The sequence below is a fragment of the Populus euphratica genome, unplaced genomic scaffold (assembly GCF_000495115.2).
Source record: "Populus euphratica unplaced genomic scaffold, PopEup_1.0 scaffold57.1, whole genome shotgun sequence".
Taxonomy (NCBI): domain Eukaryota; kingdom Viridiplantae; phylum Streptophyta; class Magnoliopsida; order Malpighiales; family Salicaceae; genus Populus; species Populus euphratica.
This window is the reverse complement of record NW_011499919.1, coordinates 627,837-649,994: the sequence shown is the minus strand read 5'-3', so window position 1 is coordinate 649,994 and position 22,158 is coordinate 627,837. Positions and strand designations below refer to the sequence as shown.

Below are 22,158 nucleotides of genomic sequence, written 5' to 3'. Positions count from 1 at the left end.
AGAGTGAAATTGTTAAAGAAAAAAAGAATAGGGTTGAATGCGAAAAAAGAAATTTATATGGGGAGTAGAATGAACTCTAAATCTTTCTTAAAGAAAAAAAAAGTAACAACCTCTTTTAAAGGGAAGATAGCCGCTATTTTAAATTCTAAATGAAAAGAGAGAAGAGGATAGGAGTTGTTATTATTATTATTATTATTACCAAGAGTAAATTACTTATTTTTATAAATATATTATGAAATAACAGTTTATTTATAACAAATATAAAATAAAAAAATTAAAGATAAATTATAATAATCTCTTTAAACATTATAAAAACACCAATTAATTAAAAAATGACTAAGGTGAACTAAACAATTTTAAAAATTAGAGAGAGTGGATATTAATTTAAATTTAGATAAAAATTAATGTAAAGTAAAAAATATATAAAAAGAAGGGTATTGAATAAAATTAACAAAATTATCAATAGCCTCACTAGCTACCTATTGCCAAGGCATGTTTGGGCATATAAACCCAAGTCGATGCATATATGCTATTTTATTTTAATATGTTTTCTTGACAATGATTAGACAACTTGACATTTTTTTTTGATATATTTTATTAGCAGAAAAAACTAATAATTATTTTTATAATATTAATAAACTAATTTTTCAAATCAAAACATCCTTATATTTGTCCAAAAAAATTTAATTTTTTTTTTCAATTTCAATCTACCTTTTCAACAAGATGAAGGGTAAAAAACATATTATTGATTTTTTTTTGTTAAATATAACTTGTTTATATAAAAAATGATTTTTTTTTATTGTTGAAATATGTCTAATTGACAACTTTTTTTTTCATGTTTTATTTTTTAGCGACTCTCTCTTTTATCTCTCAATCTAATGATCCAAAAATAAATAAAATAAATTTTTGAATGAAAACTAAAATTCTAAAAACTATAAGTATTGTAAAGGAAAAATATAAAAAACATGTGGGCTGAAAATAACTTTTTCATGCGAATACAAGACCGGCAACACGAATTCTTCTTGTTTTACAGTTTTGTTTCTTTTAATTTTATGTTTTTACTATAAATTATAAGAAATTGAAGATTAAATTAAAAAAAAACGCAAATGAAAATAGATTTAAGTACAAAAAAAAAGAAGATACCGTGGATTATTGCTGCAGTAAATACCTATTGACTTTTAGTTTATAGTCAGTGATACAAAATGATAATCATGAGAGTTCTCTTAGAATTAAAATTAAAATATACAGTTAATTAATTATATTAAAATATTGTGGCATCAAATGATAAAAATATATACAAAAAGTGTTTTTTCAACCATTATTGTAAATATTCTGATTGGAAAAGGCTAATAATTGCACCCAAATTCATATCTATGGATACATTATAGATTTTACGAATATATTGGATGAGGTTCTATCAAAATAATCATATAGGTGATAAATGCAGAACTCATCAGCATCTCTTCACTCAATTATTTGTCACTAATGTTAAATTTCCATTCTCACAGGCCCCAAAAAGTTTAGCCCTCTCATTTTGTTGTTATCCTCTAATAAATGATCTGACTTCTACTTATACAACTTAAACACACATGTAAATCAATATATAAAAGAAATTTAACTTGTAAATTTGTTGATATAATATGAACTTAAAGAATAGAATGAGGTAAGTATCAATTTATTGAAATTTAACTTTTGAATTATTATTTTTTTCATCCTTAGATACTTTTTTATCATGAAATTTTCACTGTCACATGCCCTAGAAACGTTTAGACCTCTTATTTTCTATCATGAAATTTTCACTGTCACAGGCCCTAGAAACATTTAGACCTCTCGTTTTCTATCATGTTCAACGTAAAAGACTTTTCAAATTCAGAAATGAGAATGCTGAAGTCGTAATTATCCTGTTTCCATTTCACTTCCCTTCAATGTCACTTCATCAGGATCATGTTCTTACAGCTGTATGCACGATGATATTTTCAGAAACTGAACCTTAAACTGGGTTAAATTTCAGGCAAGACTTTTCCAACACTGTACAACGGTGGCATGTTCTTTAACTAATTCAAGTCATCGTTTGCAACCATTTTATTCTCAAATCTTGATTTCTCAACTGGGAACTTTTATATGAACCACGTAACGGAAAATGTTAAAATTCTTATAAAATGACTTTGTTTCTTACAATAAAAATATAATTTAGAAGAAAATATTGATGAAAAACTTTGAAAACAAACGAAAGTCCTTAATTGATAATTTTTAAAGGTGGATGAAAATATGAATGACAAACCTTTAAAATAGATGGAAGTTTTTTATTAAGATTTTTTAAAGGTTTGAGAGTAAAATTGATGCAAAAAATTATTTTGTGGCAAGATCGAAACAACCTGTACAGTTGGAGGGCATTTTGTAGATTTGATAAGACATTGTCTGCTCGAGGATTCATTCTACTTTTTTCCAAATGAATGTGTTGTTTTCGTAATGAATGTCTTTAACTGTTGTATTGGCAGGATCGCCACCACGCAGAATGACAGGAAACGACTCCCATAATTGGTGGTTGAAAATGTTGGGAATTCCGACCGGTGATGTACTGATATTTGCTCATAGGAGGCCAAGTACACTGATACAATATTTAACGTGGTTCGACAAAACCGCCTACATCCACGGGAGAAGCCATTGCATTATGTAGGGAGAGTACAAGATTTACAACAATAGAGGAGGAGGAATCATCCCCTCTTTGGCAACTCTCAACCTCACTCTATTTCTCTCATTTTAGTGCTGCAATGGCAGCTCACTCTCTCCTACATTTCTCACATATTTGGCTCTACTTCCTCTCTCTCATTTTGCTCTCTCATATATGCCTCTATTTATAGGCATTCATGGAAGCTTTTCTTGGTTTGTTGTCAACATTGATGGCTACCAACTCTAGCTCATTCAACAATGGTGGCCACCAACTCTATCTCATTCAACAATGGTGGCTATCAATAGTCAATGATAAATGGTTGGTGCCTTACATGAAATGACAACCAACCTAACAGAAAAGTCTTGTTATGGTAAATAGTACAATTATCTTTTGTTTAATTTCCATAATATGTCTGGAGTGTTGATTCAGTTTTGGTGAAGAGGCATGACTTCTATTTAGATTACGAATCAAAGAACAAGAAGATAACAAGAAATATAGATATTGATTTATGACCTTTCAATGACAAATGTCTCAGAGAAGGTATTAAAAATCATGTATTCATCCTTTATACTCTCTTGAAATATGTGTATTACTCGAGAGAATTGCTATAAATAAAAAGATTGCATCCATTAAAAAAAAAAAGTAACTCATGAAAATGGATTCCTGGACCCAAAAAAAAGAAAGAATTCAATAGGTGTTAGATAGATCTATAAAAAAACAAAAAGAGGTACAAGATAAAATTAAAAAAAGAAGAAGAAGATATAGTCAAAAGAATTAATTACAATGAGGTTTTTGCTTTAATTAATAATATTAAAAGTAAGTTATAAGAAATTGAAAACGTGTAAGACCGAAAGTTAATTTCATTTGAAAAAGTTATGAATTAAGATTTAGAAATACAAATACGGTTTGGAAAAATAAAATTAATATTGACTATAATCGTGAAACTATCTTTATCAATTTTTGATAATAGTAAAATACAAATAACATCAATATTATTACGGTAGGATACCATGAAGAGAAAAAAAATAAAAAAATAATGATAGTTGATATCAAGAAAGAATGTTGAAATTCAATATTAATTAGGATTTAAATAGCTAAAATTTAAAATTTGTAAGTGTTTTTACGATTAGTTAAAAAAGGAATCATAATTAGGAATTTTTTATGAAAAACAATTTGTAATAGACTAGTTTATTAAATTTTTTGTTTAATTAGAATATTAGATTTTTTATTAAATTAAAATTTTCTTTGAGTAGTTTAATTTTTGATTATCTAAGACTTAAGACTTATAAATAAATTTATAATTAGAAGTATAATATATAAAAATAGAAAAATATAAAAAAGAGCTATATATATATATATATATATATTAAATAACTCTTAATAAAAAATATTAGTTCTCTTATTATTCTTCTTGTTCTTTAACTTTATTCTTGTAAATAGCTACCACACTATATCCAACTTTCCCAACATATTTCTACCAACTTAAAAGAGAAAATTAATTACAGAGCAAGAATCCGACATGGAACAATAACAAAGACTAAGTCTAACTAAGACTTTTTCAAACTTCAAAGGCAAACTCTCGTGAGTTTTAACAGTCTCGGGGTCTCCTTTTATATGTTCTATATGTGTTCTTCTTTCCATGGTATAGTCTGTGCAAGTTTTTGAAAGAAATGGCATTTGATCTTCCTTGTATCCTGTACTTCTTCTTTTTTCTGTTCCCAAGTTCTTTGGTAGCTCAAAGGAATGGAAATGTAACGGTGGGAGACTCCCTCACTGCAGGCGATGAGGCAACACTGTGGCTTTCTCCTGCTGGGGATTTCGCTTTTGGGTTTCGTCAGCTAGACAAAAAGGATCTCTACTTGCTTGCCATATGGTATAACAAAATCCCAGACAAAACCATAGTTTGGTATGCAAATGGAGATAGACCTGCGCCAAAAAAGTCCACGGTGAAGTTAACTGCTGAACTTGGAGTAGTGCTTAACAATCCTCAAGGTGGAGAAATCTGGAAATCTGGTCCTGGTAACGGTGAGGCAGCGTATGGTTTCATGAATGACACAGGCAACTTCCTGGTTGCAAATGCAAATGGAGAAAAGTTGTGGCAGAGCTTTGAGTTGCTTGCTGATACCCTGTTGCCTACACAGATAATGGAAAAGGGGGGAATTCTTTCTTCTAGACTATCAGAGACCAACTTTTCAAAAGGCAGGTTCCAGTTCCGTTTGATTCAGGACGGAAATGCTGTGCTTAATACCATCAATTTGCCAACTGGGTTTCCATATGAAGCCTACTTTTGGAGCAACACAGTAGATTCTAACTCATCAAATGCTGGATATCAAGTTGTCTTCAATGAGTCCGGATACTTGTATGTTTTGAGAGCAAGCAATATAAGAGAGGTATTGACACCAGGAAGAGTAGTCCCAGCTACTGAAAATTATCATAGAGCAACTTTACATTTTGATGGAGTTTTCGTCCTGTACTCTCACCCGAAGAATTCTCCTGGTAATGAAAGCTGGTCTGTCGTTCGCACCATGCCAGTAAATATTTGCACTGCTGTTCGTGGACTGAAAGGTACAGGACCTTGCGGATTTAATGGTGTCTGCACAATCAGTACAGATCAGAGGGCAATCTGCAGATGTCCAGAGAGATTTTCTCTACTTGATCCTGATGATCCATACGGAGGCTGCAAACCAGATTTTCCGACACAGGTCTGTGCAGAAGATGTGCCAAATGCCCCAGAAGATTATGAATTGGTACAGCTCACCAATATTGATTGGCCAGAATCAGATTATGAGATGTACACTCCTTATAATATTGAAGACTGTAAGAAGGCTTGCCTACAAGATTGCTTCTGTAATGTAATTGTGTTTAGAGAAGGAACCTGTTGGAAGAAGAAGCTCCCACTCTCAAATGGGAGGCAAGATGACAGTGTAAATGGAGCGTCATTTATGAAAGTGAGAAAAGGTAATTACACACTACCAGGACCTCCTCCAATCCCGAAGAAGAACCATGATAGTTTAGTCCTAGTCGTCTCCGTGCTCTTGGGTGGATCAGTGTTTTTCAACTTCGTATTGGTTGGTGTGGCTAGTTTTGCTTTTTTCTTCATCTATCACAACAAGTTCAATAGGACTCCTCAAGTTGAAAGAGCTGTGCAATCCAATCTGCGCTGCTTTAGTTACAAAGAGCTTATGGAAGCAACAAATGGGTTCAAGGAAGAAGTAGGAAGGGGAGCTTTTGGCATCGTTTACAAAGGGCTAGTACAAATAGGTTCTGGAGTTCCTGTTGCTATTAAGAAGGTAGACAGGTTTGTTAAAGAAAGTGACAAGGAATTCAAGACTGAAGTTGATGCGATCGCCCAGACACACCACAAGAATCTAGTTCGGCTGATTGGATTTTGTGATGAAGGACAGCACCGTATGTTGGTATACGAGTTCTTGAGCAATGGTACCCTTGCAAGCTTCCTCTTTGGAGATGTAAAACTCAGTTGGAACCAGAGGACCCAAATAGCATTTGGAATTGCAAGAGGACTTCTGTACCTTCATGACGAGTGCAGTACCCAGATCATCCACTGCGATATAAAGCCTCAAAACATTCTGCTCGATGAACATTACGATGCCAGGATTGCTGATTTTGGATTGGCAAAACTCTTGTCTCTAGATCAGAGCCAAACATTTACTGCCATTAGAGGAACTAAAGGGTACGTGGCACCAGAATGGTTTAGGAACAAGCTGATCACAGTGAAGGTGGATGTGTACAGTTTTGGTGTCTTGTTGTTGGAGATTATCTGTTGTCGAAGAAGTGTAGATACAGAAGTAGTAGAGGAGAGAGCAATTCTAACAGACTGGGCTTATGATTGCTATCAACAAGGCATGATGCATGCTTTGGTTGAAAACGATGAGGAGGCCTTGAATGATATGAAGAAGCTCGAGAGGTTTGTGATGGTTGCAATTTGGTGCATTCAGGAAGACCCCAATCTGAGACCAACCATGAAGATGGTTATGCTGATGCTCGAAGGCATAATTCAAGTTCCTGTTCCACCATGTCCAAGCCCATTTAGTATAGCTAGTTGAAACCAGCTCCTCGGAATCACAGCCATTATCATTAATTCATTATAGATTGCAACTGCCTTGTGCTTTTACACCCTTTTCAGGTTAGTTTACACTTCTCGGGTCGAGATGATGTTTTCTTTTCGCTGTATGAAGTTAAAGAGCTGCTTATTGTGATGTTTTGAAAATTAGTAGGAAGGGGCAATCAAGTTCTTGGTGGCTTAAAGAGTAAGTATAATTAAATGTGAGGTATTATAGTAATTAAATAATATTTGATAAATATAAATAGAAAAAAAAAGAAACAAAGAGAGAGCTGTGTTTTCTAGAGCAAACCGTGAGAGAGAAAGGAGAAAGAAGAAGAAAAAGAGGAAGAAAAGGAAAAAAGAAGAGATTGAAAGAAAGTAAGTTTAAAGGTAAGATTTAGGTTGTTAAATATATAAATATGTTCTTTGAACTTTAAACTTCTGTTTTGATAAATATTAGGGTTTTAAAAATTTGTGTTTTGGGTTAATTGATGAATTAATTTGAATGTTATAGGGTTGATTGTTGTGGGTAATTGATTATTTAGTTGATTATGGAAGATTCTAGGTAAAGATGATGATTTTGAGTTATGATTTGTGTAAATGGTGAATTTTGAGTTAGAAGTCTGGAAAGAACAGTAGGTAATCTATGAACAATTCTGGGTTTGAGGTTGAAGATGATGAAAATTCATTTTGGTCCCTTAATGTGTGGAAATTACAATTTAGTTCCTAAACTGTTGGAAAATTATAATTTGACCCCTAATTGTATTTTGAGATTCTGGACAGTGTTATTATGAGGTTAAGGATGATGAATCTCAGTTCGGTCCCTATTTCGTTCTAGACAGAATTAAGGATGGTTTATGGGTGAAATTTCAGTATGGTTATCGATTTACAGTTTGGTCCAATTTTGGTAAAATTACATTTTGGTCCCTGTTTTGGATAATTGTCGTTTTAGTCCCTAAACCTAGGAGACTAAACCTGATTTTATTTTATGCATTGAGATATTTTGTTTGAGTTTTTTTTTTTAGTATATTTCATATATATTATTGTAGGTTCTCCTAACGATCCTCAATAGGATTTTCGGGTCTTTCGTCTTACGTTCCTTTTAGTTCTATATTTTATGGGTGCGAGGGATAATTTTTAATATGAATATAATATAAATAAATATGTATGTTGATTATATGATGAGTACAATTAGTTAATCTCTTGAATATTTATATATTTTGCTTTATTTTCCGAGTACTCATCTATTTTTGAATTTGCACTCGCATTCTGTCAAGCTAAATTCTATTTGATATGATATACGTTTCTTTGATGATTCTATGAATATCTATTATGCCTTGATATAGGACTTGTTAGTAACTCCATGCTAACGGAGAGTAGTTAGTCTATGTGCACATAGTATTTTGTATACCTAACTGATGAGAGAGGCATCAGCCTGTGGCAACTAATCATCCCACAGTGGTCACCTTCGGGTGTCATCTGATCTCTGATATGTATTTCACTATGTTATGATAATATATATATCATTTTACTACGTTATGATAATATGCTTAGTATGTATATGTATATCATTCAACTACTTTATGATAATATGTTTAGTATGTATATTTATATGTATATGTATATCAAGATAAATCATCTGATAAATTATTAATATAAAAAATATATAAAATATATATTAAATATTATTCCCTCATTAAGTTGTTTGAACTCACCCCTCGTTCTTAATATTATTTTAGGTTCTTAGTTTCTGATAGCAGTTGGACTTTGTTGAGTGTTCCTACTTCTTCAGTTTTGGGTAGGTATGCCTTGCTTATTGTTCAAGGTTGTTTTGGTTCAATGTCTTAGACGCTCTACTATTACTCTGTTTTAATTAAGTTTGGATTTTGACAATATAATGAGTATTATGAATTATTATTTTTGTTTTAATTACTGATGAATAGTTTTGAACTATCCTTTGATTTCATCAGCTTTGAGTAATATAATATTTCTAATGATTATAAAATGCTATGTATTTTTGAATATCTTGTTCTTTTGATATGTCTGTTTTAAGGCTTAGAGTAAGTGGGGTGTCCTTTCGACACTGCTCCTGCGTTGCCGGTCATGGACCCGGGATTTAGGTCGTGACACTTATAGAACTGTAACTTTAACATAAATGTTTCCCCAGTGATCTAAAACTCAGGAGCTATGCTCTGAATATAAATTATTTTCCAGGTAATTCTAATTTTCGATGTTAGATATTACTAGCTCTCAACCTTTGCTAGTATCTAACAACCAGCTATATTACAAAATAAGCATTGCTAGGTTTTGCTCAAAACCTCATAATACATTGTGTCATAACCCGACCCTTTTATTCTTCTTCTTCTTCTTTTTTACTGTATTTCCTAAAAAATGATAATAAAAAATGATGACAAAAGATGAAAAAATAAAAAAAAACTAAATAAATGAAGAATGAATTAAAATTTGGGTTAAGGAAACATAAATTGGAAAATGAAATCAGGAGTTTAATTGAAAAAATATCAATGTTTGGGATTGATTCAGTTTAAAACGACAAGAAATAAAAGTCTAAGGATCATTATGTAAATGATGCTAAAATTCAGGGGTCCAATTAAAGTTTATGCACGGAGCTTGATTACAAAACTTCAAAGACCAAAATGGCCATTAACATCGAACGACGCCGTTTCAATTAGAACCGCTCGTCTTCTTCCGCTCACCAAACCAGAGAAACAGAAATATTCATACATTTTTTTGAATTTATTTATAAGTCTCTTGTAATTATTTTTAAGTATTTGACTGTGTAATTAATCTGTAGATTTTTATTATGAAATATAAATCTAGATTTTTTAGAAAAAAAATAAAATATAGAAAACATATGCATGCATTAAAAATAATTTTTTTATTGGTTTATTCACTGGCACCAGAGTCAAGAATAAAAATATTAATTTTAAATTTATTTTACTTTTTTTAGCTACTTAATATTTATCAACGTCAAAATTAAAAATATCCGTAGTTGAATATTCACCGATGCTAGAGTCAAGAATATTACAAGCAAACTATCATAGCATAGACTAACAAATTTTTAACAATTTAAAACAAAATCAGTAATGCAGCTTGCTATAGGCAAGACGTTTGAGGAGTGATGATATTTTTTCTTTTACGTAACTAGTCTCATACCATAAAATTTATGTTGACCAATTAGAGTTTCTAGTGATTATAATACTTGATGACGACTCCTTAAATAAGACCTTTCCTCAACAAAAAAACAATATACTAGAAATTTATTCATTTTCTTTATGAATTTTTAAATCCGTCATGATGTCGGGTGCGACATACTGATTTCAAGTTTTCCCCTTCATCATTCTACCAAGTGGTTATTTGGTATTGTGGTTACTGGTGAAGTTTACCCGCAACCACAGTTTTTCTTGTTTGGTTAAGCAAAAAACATAATTTTTTCTGTAGGACTCACCATTTATTAAATTTGTGCCGCAGATTTACCAAAAGCTTTATTTTGCTGCTTCTTGGGTGAAGAAATCACTGAACAATATAGTCATGCTCCACTGTTCACGTGTCGGCCAGACTGGTCCAGTCCAAAGCTAAAAATATATTGAACCATGTCTAACCTAGTAAAATAAAATAAAAATTTTATTATTTATTTTTTATTGTGTTTTATTCGAAAAACTAATGTTAAACATTATTTAATGACACTACATAAATTAGACTGAGATCGCTTGATGACGAAACATTTGTTTATTGTGTTTTATTCGAAAAATTAATGTTAAACATTATTTAATGACACTACATAAATTAAACGGAGATCGCTTGATGACAAAACATTTATAAAATTTGATAGCAAATCCTAATTTTGTTTCAAATTATATTTTTCCTGATATTATTGTGCTGTTAAGAAACCAAGAAAACTACAAATAATTTGATGGAATAATAAAAAATATTTTATATAAAGTATTATTTATTTCATAACATGATAACAATAATTAAATTTATAATATTTAAATTAAAAACCATCAATTTTAAAAATAATTTTTTAACTAAATACATTAAACTATTTTTATTCAACCTCAAATTTAACTATAATTTTAATCATATATATATATATATATATAAATAACAAATTAATCCTAATTAAAAATCCCTTTTATAATTTTTTTTTCACACTACAACCGCAGCAATTACAATTACGTATTAATAAACAAACTCTAAAAACATATCGGGGTAGTGCTTCTGTTTCTCAAGTTATTATAGTAAATTCAATTCAGACGGTTCAGTAGCCACCAACCATTGACAGACAGCACCCAGCTGTCTTCACACATCAAATCGTGTTAATAATATCATTATTTTTCACTTTAATTTGTAACAACATGCAGACAGATCTATTTTAATGTTTAAAATAATATATATATATATATATATATATATATATATCATTATTTTCACTTTAATTTGCAATGAATATTAATTTTTTTTAACAATTAATTTATATAAAAATTAATTTACTCTTATTAAAAATAATTTATCATTAATTGTTTTATTTAATTTATATAAAAATTAACTTACTCTAATTAATCTATTTTTTAATTGTTACGAAGTATTAAAAAATTGTACAAAATAATGTATTGTTTATTTTGAATAAATATTTTTTTCATATTAATTTTGATGAAATGAAAAAACCAAACTTAATTTTAATACATTTACATCCATAAAAAATATTCTAAAATATTTGAAAATGAATAAATTAAAAATAAATAAATATATAGGTTTGGTACCAAGCCAACCACTACTAGGCTTGTTCGATAATTTAGCTGGATTCTGTATTGTAAACATTTTCTCTATTTTATTTATAGTTTTCATATATTTTTAATGATTTTTGCATTTATATTTTCTAGTTTTCAGATCTAATAGTAAAAATTAATTTAATTAAAATAAATGGTTAGGATATATCTGATAAAAAGGTAAAGATTGAGATTGTAAAATGTTTAAATAGACATTTATGAAAAACAAATAAACTTGATTTTGTCTATATCACATCTAGCTTCTTTTTTAAAAAAAGACAAAAAAATTGGCTAAAAAACATTTATAAGACAAAGACTAAAATCTATTTTTATCTTTGTTTTAACGACAAAACATATTTATGTCCTAATTTTTTTTTTCTGTTTTTTATTAAGAAATAGTAACCGAATGCTATCTAAATATATGATTAAAAAACATTTTAATTCCACCATGAGTAATCATGACAATCTTCTATGTCAATATGTCATTTAAATATTGTTCTCCCTTTCTCTCACATGGAAAAGGACACAATGAAGCTTCCATGTTTCAAAGAAAGAAAGAAATGTCTACCCTAAATGTATAGAAATTAACATCAGACCATTCCCTTTTCATTTTTCGGCGAGGAGATGACTCTATGTCTTTCCACACACAGAAATTGACCCAAGCAACGTGAAGTTCCATCCCTCTAACAAGTGCTTCCGCAATCATCGCCAATTAATTAACTACGCTCGTAGAATTTCCAAAACGCGGGTTTGATGCATGAAAAGTGAGTTTAGCTAATTCTTATTTCAGATAAGTTTTTTTGTTTAACGAAGGGAATGGGGAAATTAAATTAAAGCAGGTTCTGTTGCAGGTCTATTTCAATGACAAATGTCTTATAAAAGGTCTTAAAAATCATGTGTTCATCCTTTATACTCTCTGGAAAAATGTGTAATACTCGAAACTTCGTGGAAGTAATAAATATGATTCATTGGAAGGTTGTCTCTGTTAGAATCTTGACAGAATTAATCTCTTGCTAATGAACAAGCAAGATCACCAAGTCCACCAAGACTCACTAAGAAAATATGTACTGTTAAATCTGCAGAACCTGTATTAATCTCTAACTTATAACACTTTAAAATTTTTGTTGATCCTTGACTAAGCATCTTGGAATCTGAATGGCATATCTTAGAATGCATATGGTTATATTTTTTTTTTTTTTTTTAAGAATTCGAAATCTTTTTTCGGCTAATTTCCATACTCGCCTTTGGCTAAAAACATGTTATTTTTGAATTTTATGCATTTCCTGGATTGTTTTAAAAAATCTTTGGAATTTAACGTCAAAATTTGGGTTATGAAACCTTTCGTTGAAACTTTGATACAATTCACACCATAACCTAATAAAAACACTATTTCTTTAATACGTTTTGCTTTCCTTTCAATTATTTTTTTTCCTTATACATTATTCTCCAAGACAGCTGCAATTTTTCTTCTGATCTATGAGAATGAGATGCATTGATCATAGCTTAAATCAAGTAGCCTCTACTCCTAAGGGACAGAACAGCGCATCAGGCTTTGCTAGGTTAGGGTGAGAAACAATGAGGCGTGCAATTTCAAAACCCTTGTGGAAAAAGTATGATCACCTTCTTTCTAATTTCCATAACATGTCTGGAGTGTTGGTCAAGTTTTGGTGACTAGAAATCTTAGCAGCTTGGAATCGTCAACGTCTAATTTCTATAACGCGGAACTAGCCCCACTCCTATATGTATATATTACCAAGTTTCTTGTTCATTCAGCTAAATCCATCCAACTATTACTAGCAATGGACTCTAAATTTGCCTTCTCATGTCTTCTGTTCTACTTCCTCGTGTCCCTACATTCTGTCATAAGTCAAACGAGCGGTACTGTTAATGTGGGCGAATCCCTCACTGCCATGGGTCAGAATCCTCCATGGCTTTCTCCTTCCAATGATTTTGCATTTGGATTCCGCCAAATTAGCGAGAATGATGATTTCTTCTTTCTTGCCATATGGTATTATAAAATTCCTGACAGAACCGTAGTTTGGTATGCTAACGGAGGAAATCCTGCACCGAGAGGATCAAAGGTTGGGCTAACTGCAGACCGTGGGCTAGTGCTTAAAGATCCTCGAGACTCAGAGATATGGAGATCAGGTTTCAGCAGAGGCACAGTCACCCATGGTGTAATGAATGATACAGGAAACTTTGTGCTTTTCAATGTCAACTCTGGATCTCAAGCAGTGTGGCAGAGCTTTAGCTATCCTACTGACACTTTGTTGCCTACTCAGATAATGAATATAGAAGGGATGCTTTCTTCTAGAAAATCAGAAACCAACTTCTCTCAAGGAAGGTTCCAGTTCCGTTTGCTAAGAACTGGAAGTGCAGTCCTCAATCCAATAAACCTGCTCACCAAATACCCATATGATCAATACTATACCACAGGTACTCGGGACGCTGCAAATTCATCAAATGCTGGTATCCAAGTGGTCTTTGATGAGTTAGGCTACTTGTACGTACGAAAAAGAAATGATGAAAGGTTCAATCTTACACCACATGAGATGGTTCCAGTAACGGGTTAATATCATACCAATGTAGAGATAGGTGGTGTACGTAATCCTTACAACCCTCAATTTTGATGTGTTGGGTATGCGATCAAAGTCCCACATTGGTTAGAAATGGGGAGGATCGAGGGTATATAAGGATGAACAAATGATGATTTCTTCTTTCTTGCCATATGGTATTATAAAATTCCTGACAGAACCGTAGTTTGGTATGCTAACGGAGGAAATCCTGCACCGAGAGGATCAAAGGTTGGGCTAACTGCAGACCGTGGGCTAGTGCTTAAAGATCCTCGAGACTCAGAGATATGGAGATCAGGTTTCAGCAGAGGCACAGTCACCCATGGTGTAATGAATGATACAGGAAACTTTGTGCTTTTCAATGTCAACTCTGGATCTCAAGCAGTGTGGCAGAGCTTTAGCTATCCTACTGACACTTTGTTGCCTACTCAGATAATGAATATAGAAGGGATGCTTTCTTCTAGAAAATCAGAAACCAACTTCTCTCAAGGAAGGTTCCAGTTCCGTTTGCTAAGAACTGGAAGTGCAGTCCTCAATCCAATAAACCTGCTCACCAAATACCCATATGATCAATACTATACCACAGGTACTCGGGACGCTGCAAATTCATCAAATGCTGGTATCCAAGTGGTCTTTGATGAGTTAGGCTACTTGTACGTACGAAAAAGAAATGATGAAAGGTTCAATCTTACACCACATGAGATGGTTCCAGTAACGGGTTATTATCACAAAGCAACCCTCAATTTTGATGGAGTCTTCACAATATCTCATCATCCAAAGAATTCCTCGAGTAATGAGACCTGGACAGTCATTACGACCATACCGAAAAACATTTGTTTAGGACTCAACGGACCACGGGGAAGTGGGATTTGCGGCTTCAACAATATCTGCAAACTCAAGGATGATCAAAGGCCAACATGTGAATGCCCACCTGGTTACTCATTAGTCGATCCAGATGATAAATATGGAAGCTGCAAACCTGATTTCCTTCAAGGCTGTGAAGTAGATGGGCAGAGACCTCAGGAAGATTTATACACCTTGGTGGAACTTCGAAACACCGACTGGCCAGCATCTGATTACGATTTGATTAAGCCTTGTAGTCAAGAAGACTGCAGAAAATCTTGTATGCAGGATTGTTTCTGTGCTGCGGCTGTGTCAAAATATGATGACTGTTGGAAGAAGAAGTTACCTCTCTCCAATGGGAGAAAAGATATTGCAGTTAGTTCTGTGGCTTTTCTTAAAGTAAGTCAAGCTAATTCCACATTGCAGAACACTCTTTGTCGACCTCCAATTGCAGAGAATAACCAGGACAGTTTGATCATTATCGTGTCGGTGCTTTTAGGTGGCTCGGTGATTGTCATCTTCGTATTGGCTGGCCTCTTATGTTCAGGTTCTTTCTTCTATCACAAGAAGCACAAAGAAAATCACCAACAAGAAAGTTCCATGGGAATGAATTTGCGGTGTTTAACCTATAAAGAACTAGAGGTTGCTACAAATGGATTCAATAAAGAGCTGGGAAGAGGATCTTTCGGAATTGTCTATAAAGGGGTAATAGAAACCGGTTCGACAGTCCCTATTTCCATTGCAGTCAAGAAGTTAGACAGATTAGTTAAAGACGGCGACGAGGAATTCAAAACTGAAGTCAAAGTGATTGGCCAAACACATCACAAGAATCTTGTTCGACTACTAGGGTATTGTAATGAAGGACAGAACAGGTTGCTGGTTTATGAGTTCTTGAGCAATGGTACTTTGGCAAGCTTACTCTTTGGAGACTTGAAACCCAGCTGGTACCAGAGGACTCAAATCGCCTTGGGGACTGGGAAAGGCCTCTTGTACTTGCATGAAGAATGCAGCACCCAAATCATCCACTGCGACATAAAGCCACAAAACATACTTCTTGATGGCTCCTACAATGCTCGAATTTCTGACTTTGGGTTGGCAAAGCTTTTGATGATCAATCAGACACATACAAAAACCAACATTAGAGGCACAAAAGGGTACGTTGCACCTGAATGGTTCAGGTCTAAACCAATCACTGTAAAGGTTGACGTGTACAGTTTTGGAGTAATGCTGCTCGAGATCATTTCTTGCCGAAGAAGTGTTGGTATTGAAACAGGCGAGAATGATAGAGCAATTCTGACAGACTGGGCTTATGATTGCTTTCGCAGAGGCACACTTGATGCTTTAGTTGATGATGATCCAGAGGCCACAAGTGATATGAAAAGACTAGAGAAATATGTGATGATTGCCCTTTGGTGCATCCAGGAAGACCCCTCTCTGAGGCCTCCCATAAAAAATGTTATGCTGATGCTGGAAGGAATTGTTCAAGTTGCCATCCCACCATGTCCATGTTCATTCAGTGGCACAATAAGCTGAAAACCAAGTTTTATTGTTCGGAAAAAATATTCTCCATGGCAGCAGTTTTCTTCAGTAGTCAATCAATAATAATCGGACAACGTATTTGTAATTTCAATTCGTTGCCTTTTTGCATCAAAATTAGAATGTATGTGGTTTCAGTGTTTTAAAAGACTCTCAACAAGCTGTTGATAGATTCCAAGAAAATGCAAACAAGTTTTCCTAATATTTCAGTATAAGCAAAAACTATATGTGGATTTCCAGCAAAGTATAACAATATGTATAAAAATTTATTTTAACATTGTAATCATTGTAAAAAAAAATATATTCATTGCTAAGAAGATAATATAATTAAATAATAATTTACTCAATAATAAAATAAATAATCAATTCAATTATATATTAAATAAACATTTGCATCCACACCAATTTAAAATCTAACATAGTTAAAAAGTCAAGATAATAATTTCACAAATTCATAATTTTGATTATCTTTCACTCTCCAAATCTTCATCGTTAAATCCAATTCCTTGAAGAGCATGAACAATGGCCAATTTTCACTTCTTTACATTTTATATGTTTTAATTATTATATTAATTTTTAATAATGATATTCATTTAGTTTGTTAAAAAAAACTCAATCATTAGGTAAAAAAAAATCGTTCTTATATCTCTTGATAAAAATCATTTGTCATTAATAATCTTATTTAATTTATATAAAAATTAATTTTTTTAATTGGTGCAAACTATTAACAAATTGTATAAAATAATTTATTGTTTATTTTGAACAAATACTTTTTTCATATTAATTTTGATGAAATGAAAAAACCAAACTTTTAATTCATTTACTTCCTTAAAAAAATATTTGAAAATGAGTAAAATAAATATATAGGCTTGGAACCAAGCCAATCACTACTAGGCTTGGATAGAAACCAAAACACCTAGGCTAGAATACAACCCAAACACTTTGAGTCCGAAAAAATTAACGGACTGATTCATTGCTTGTCATTGTCTTCTCCAGTCTCTTGTCTATTTCTAGATTTTATTATCATATTCCGGTAAACTCCGAGGCTATCTAAAAACACATTAATTTTTAGCTTCATTTTTCATAAAAGAAGACATGAAAACACTCAACTCAATATTAATTATAAGCATGAATTTAACATTAACCACTTTTAACAACTAATCAACACTCATATTAAATCTTAGATCTTAGGCTTTTTAAATCTAGAACTTCAAATCCTCATTTCTTCTAAATTTAATAATAATAAAATTAAAAAATAATAATAAAACGCTATCTAAATTTCTTCCAAGTTTTTCCGCAATCATCTCCAGCTTATCAACACTTCAAAATTTGTGCTGATCCTTGACTAAGCATCTTGGAATCTGAATGGCATATCTTAGAATGTATATGATTATCTTAATTGTTTTTTTCTTTTTTCAAGAAATCAAAAGTACAGCCATAAAATTCAAACTGGGAATATACTCGAAATGAGATTTAGACTACATGTTGAGAAAGTCAACCTAAATTATTTTTTTAAAATAAATAAATAAATTATAATAATATTATTTTGTTAATTTTTTTTTTAAAAATCAACTTTGAATTTCACCGAATCAATCAAGATTGGTTTAAGCCCTGAATTGACTGGAGCTGAGGGAGACCTATTGGATCATCCGGATTTTATAACAGTGGTTAAAAGTAGGGCACCCTAGCTCTAGGAAACAGCACTCCCAAGGACTTTGGAAAATGTTATGCTTATATTTTCAGAAAAGAAAGCTCTCTCCGTCAACATAGACCATTCATCTGTCTTTTAATTTCAATTCTATTTTCTTGAGCAGGACTGGATACCAACATTATACTGCAGTAATCCTTGACCAGAAACCTTCAGCAGTTTCCTTGAAAACGGCCGAGACATGACTTTTATAGATTGCCCCGTCAGGAACGTAGGTTGATTACTGTGTTTTATCACAATTATAAAACCCTGGTTCCATTGATATGTGTGGTCTCAGTTATGTTCTTATGTCAATCTTTAAGGTTTCAATCAAAGTTGTCTTTCATGTGATGGCTTTTCTGGTACCGTATTCTTCCTGTCTTTTGTTTCTTGTTATCCTGCCACAACCATTTCCAGCCACTGCTGAATCTTACAAGAAAATAACTTTAGGCTTATCTCTCACTGCATCGAACAACGATTCCTGGCAATCTCCATCTGGTGAATTTGCCTTCGGTTTCCAGCAGGTGGCAGATGATGGCTTCTTACTAGCAATCTGGTTCGACAAAATACCTGAAAAAACCATCGTTTGGTCAGCCAACAGAAATAATCTAGTTCAAAGAGGGGATAAAGTTAAGCTCATGAAAGATGGCCAATTAGTGCTTAATGACCGAAAAGGCAAACAGATATGGCGTGCTGATACTGCTGGTAGCAGGGTGGCCTATGCAGCTATGCTTGACAGTGGAAACTTTGTCCTGGCAAGACACGATTCAGTCAATTTGTGGGAGAGCTTCCGGGAACCGACTGGCACTCTATTGCCTACACAAACTTTCAGTCAAGGGAGCAAGCTTGTTGCTGGTTACTCCAGCATGAATCGCTCAACTGGAAGATATCAGTTCACTCTACAATCTGATGGGAATCTTGTGCTTTACACCCTAGCTTTCCCAATAGATTCTGTTAATTCTCCCTACTGGTCATCTAAAACTGAAGGCAATGGGTTTCTTTTGAGCTTCAACCAGTCTGGCAACATTTACCTTGCAGCAAAAAATGGAAGCGTGCTAGTCATGCTTTCATCAGATCCTCCAAAAACTAGAGACTTTTATCATATAGCAATTCTTGAGTATGATGGGGTTTTCAGGCATTATGTCTACCCGAAGAGCACGAATCCTGGTGCCGCTGGCTGGCCTCTGATATGGTCTCCCCTGACCTCCTCCTTCATACCTCCAAACATCTGCATGAGTATTCAAGAAAAGAATGGTTGTGGAGCTTGCGGATTCAACAGCTACTGCAATCTTGGAAATGACCAGAAACCAAAGTGCAGCTGTCCACCGGGGTATACCTTCTTGGATCCGAATGATGTGATGAAGGGATGCAAGCAAAACTTTGTTTCGCAGAATTGTGAAGAAGCGTCACAAGAAACAGAACTTTTCTACTTGGAACAGAAGGAAAATACAGACTGGCCACTGTCTGATTCTGAACACTTTAGTATAGTAACTGAGGAGTGGTGCAGGAAGGCTTGCTTGAGTGATTGTTTTTGTGCTGTTGCAATTTTCAGAGATGGGAATTGTTGGAAGAAGAAAATTCCGTTGTCTAATGGGAGGTTTGATCCCAGCGTTGGAGGAAGAGCGTTGATAAAAATACGGCAAGATAATACTACTTTGAACCCTGCAGATGATGATGTTCCAAAAAACAAAAACCGTTCGACTATAATCATCATTGGATCACTGTTGGTAATTAGTTCTGTGTCTCTTAACTTTCTCTTCATCCTAAGAGCTTTTCTGGATGTTCTCCAATTTGGCTATGGGAAAACAAAGAAGCTTTACTTAGAGCCAACCAATCCAGGTGTAACTCTTCGAAGTTTCACTTTCAGTGAACTAGAAAAGGCCACAGGTAATTTCAAGGAAGAACTTGGTAGTGGAGCTTTTGCAACAGTTTACAAAGGGACTCTAGATTTCGACGAAAGAACTTTCGTCGCAGTTAAGAATTTGGACAAGATGGTGAGAGACTGTGAGAAAGAATTCAAAGCTGAGGTGAATGCAATTGGGAGAACAAATCACAAGAATTTAGTGAAACTACTAGGATTCTGCAACGAAGGGGAACATCGCCTTCTGGTTTATGAGCTCATAAGAAATGGCAACTTGGCAAATTTCCTATTTGGAAATCCAAGACTTAATTGGTTCAAAAGAATGCAGATTGCTTTTGGAGTTGCAAGAGGACTCTTTTACTTGCATGAAGAATGCAGCACACAGATCATACATTGTGATATAAAACCTCAAAACATTCTTCTTGATGAATCTTTCAGAGCAATAATTTCTGACTTTGGAATAGCCAAGCTATTGAAGGCAGACCAGACTCGAACTTCGACTGCGATTAGAGGAACTAAAGGATACGTGGCCCCCGAATGGTTTAAGAACCTGCCTGTTACTGTCAAGGTAGATGTCTACAGCTTTGGAATTTTGTTGCTAGAGCTCATTTGTTGTAGGAAAAATTTTGAACCAGAAGTGAAGGATGAATATCAGATGGTTCTGGCTTACTGGGCATATGACTGCTACAGAGATGGGAAAGTAAGCCTGCTCGTGGCAAATGATGAAGATGCAGTGCTTGACATGAAGAGAGTGGTGAAGTTTGTGATGATTGCAATCTGGTGCATTCAGGAGGATCCATCACTGAGACCTACTATGAAGAAAGTCACTCTGATGCTGGAAGGAACTGTTGAAGTTTCTGCTCCTCCGGATCCATCCTCGTTTATTAGCTCAATCGAATCGTTTTGAGATAGATGTACATCATTGATCTCCAGTTTTTAAATTAGTTGGACTGCTATAGTAATCTAGTTAGACAGTATAATGCTTAAGAAAATAAGTAATCTTTCTTTCTTTCTTTTTTTATCATTTGTTGCATCAAAACGATGCAAACCTGACCAAAACTGATCACACTTTAATTAAAGAGGTAGCCGAAGACTTGGACAAAATTAAGTTGACTTTGTAGAGAAATCTTTCTTAAATGCTTTTCAAATCAAGATAGGAAAATTATGACAACTGAAATTTACAAGCACCTAAAGTAAGGCAACAGAACATAGTTGTTAAACTGGTTGACCTAGGAAATCTAACACTTGAAGCCTAACTCGGGTAGAGAATCTAGTTGAATTGGATAAGATATTGAGCTGGCCAAATCTAGTTAACCTGATAGAGTTTATAGTCTTTAAGGGTGGGTGGTATTTTAGAATTTGTTTAGTCGGGCCTTCAGAAGATTCAATGCTAGTTGGAATTTTCCACTACGAAATATCATCAAGAAAGAAGGAAAGTTTTCGCCTTCTTCATTTGACTAGTGGATGGATGGGGAATCATTTCTGCCAGCTGCAATTCTCAGCATAAATGAAGAAAAGGTTTTTGGCTTTAAGTCCTGCAATTTCCTAAAGAACAAAATACTGAAAGAACCATAGTCTGGTCAGCTCATAGAAATAATCTAGCTCAAAGGGGATCAAGAGTGCAGCTCCACAGATTGTCAGTTGGTCCTCGATGACAAACAACCTCGAATGACTGCAATGTAATTTAGCGTAAAGTAAGCATATGAGGCTGCTGTATTTTGTCAGCCAGTCATTTCAATGTAAAATTTGAAGATATTGGACGAGGAAACTCAACTCAAAAAATTAAGCTATTAAATTAAGCTTTAATAATAATTATATCTTAATTAATGTGTAGGATCAAAATTGATCATCTTTAATTAAAGAGATTCTTTATACACATCCCTTTCTAGTTTGCGTAGGAGCCTGCTGTATTTTGTCAACAAACAATCTTAATTTAAAAAATTAAGTTATTGGATGAGATGCAAAAAAATAATTATATATTATTATTTAATATATTATTTCAAACTTTATACTTAATGTTATTAATTTAATTAAAAAAATGAGATGGTAAAATTTACTTCTTATCACTTGATTATTAATACTCTTTACGATCTCAACTTAAAAGGTTATTCAGATAACCTTAGAAATAATTACTCTT

At 33.2% G+C, this 22,158-nt stretch overlaps 3 protein-coding genes and 1 long non-coding RNA gene across 6 annotated transcripts; all 4 read left to right on the top strand.

Annotated features, from left to right (window-relative positions):
• The first annotated feature begins 2,243 nt into the window (after nucleotides 1–2,243).
• Nucleotides 2,244–8,582, top strand: LOC105134963 (uncharacterized). Its single transcript, XR_844105.1, has 3 exons — nucleotides 2,244–2,256; nucleotides 7,784–7,855; nucleotides 8,474–8,582. It is a non-coding gene; the product is annotated as an uncharacterized LOC105134963 (long non-coding RNA).
• Nucleotides 4,141–7,097, top strand: LOC105134961 (G-type lectin S-receptor-like serine/threonine-protein kinase RLK1). 2 transcript variants are annotated; one of them, XM_011039597.1, is made up of 2 exons: nucleotides 4,141–6,013; nucleotides 6,050–7,097. In XM_011039597.1, exons 1-2 carry the CDS (start codon nucleotides 4,342–4,344, stop codon nucleotides 6,733–6,735), a joined length of 2,358 nt encoding a protein of 785 aa, XP_011037899.1. In that variant the 5' UTR covers nucleotides 4,141–4,341; the 3' UTR covers nucleotides 6,736–7,097. The 2 variants fall into 2 exon arrangements, with proteins under 2 accessions (XP_011037899.1, XP_011037898.1); XM_011039596.1 differs by having other exon boundaries at nucleotides 4,141–7,097.
• A 4,709-nt stretch (nucleotides 8,583–13,291) lies between the features above and the next one.
• On the top strand, nucleotides 13,292–16,616 carry LOC105134958 (G-type lectin S-receptor-like serine/threonine-protein kinase RLK1). Of its 2 annotated transcripts, none has more exons than XM_011039590.1 (2): nucleotides 13,292–13,501; nucleotides 14,225–16,616. In XM_011039590.1, the coding sequence occupies exons 1-2, from the start codon at nucleotides 13,321–13,323 to the stop codon at nucleotides 16,468–16,470; spliced, it is 2,427 nt and encodes an 808-aa protein (XP_011037892.1). In that variant the 5' UTR covers nucleotides 13,292–13,320; the 3' UTR covers nucleotides 16,471–16,616. The 2 variants fall into 2 exon arrangements, with proteins under 2 accessions (XP_011037892.1, XP_011037893.1); XM_011039591.1 differs by having other exon boundaries at nucleotides 13,292–14,068; nucleotides 14,792–16,616.
• A 1,805-nt stretch (nucleotides 16,617–18,421) lies between these two features.
• On the top strand, nucleotides 18,422–21,109 carry LOC105134957 (G-type lectin S-receptor-like serine/threonine-protein kinase RLK1). The gene has a single exon (XM_011039589.1). It carries the CDS (start codon nucleotides 18,445–18,447, stop codon nucleotides 20,926–20,928), a length of 2,484 nt encoding a protein of 827 aa, XP_011037891.1. The 5' UTR covers nucleotides 18,422–18,444; the 3' UTR covers nucleotides 20,929–21,109.
• Nucleotides 21,110–22,158: the final 1,049 nt, after the last annotated feature.

Bases quoted from the DNA above. Each gene is read 5' to 3' on its own strand.
- LOC105134961 (XM_011039596.1), top strand. From the start codon at position 4,342: ATGGCATTTGATCTTCCTTGTATCCTGTACTTCTTCTTTTTTCTGTTC.
- LOC105134958 (XM_011039590.1), top strand. From the start codon at position 13,321: ATGGACTCTAAATTTGCCTTCTCATGTCTTCTGTTCTACTTCCTCGTG. The intron at 13,502-14,224 runs ATGATGATTTCT...AAGGATGAACAA, and splicing joins ATTCCGCCAAATTAGCGAGA to ATGATGATTTCTTCTTTCTT.
- LOC105134957 (XM_011039589.1), top strand. From the start codon at position 18,445: ATGTGTGGTCTCAGTTATGTTCTTATGTCAATCTTTAAGGTTTCAATC.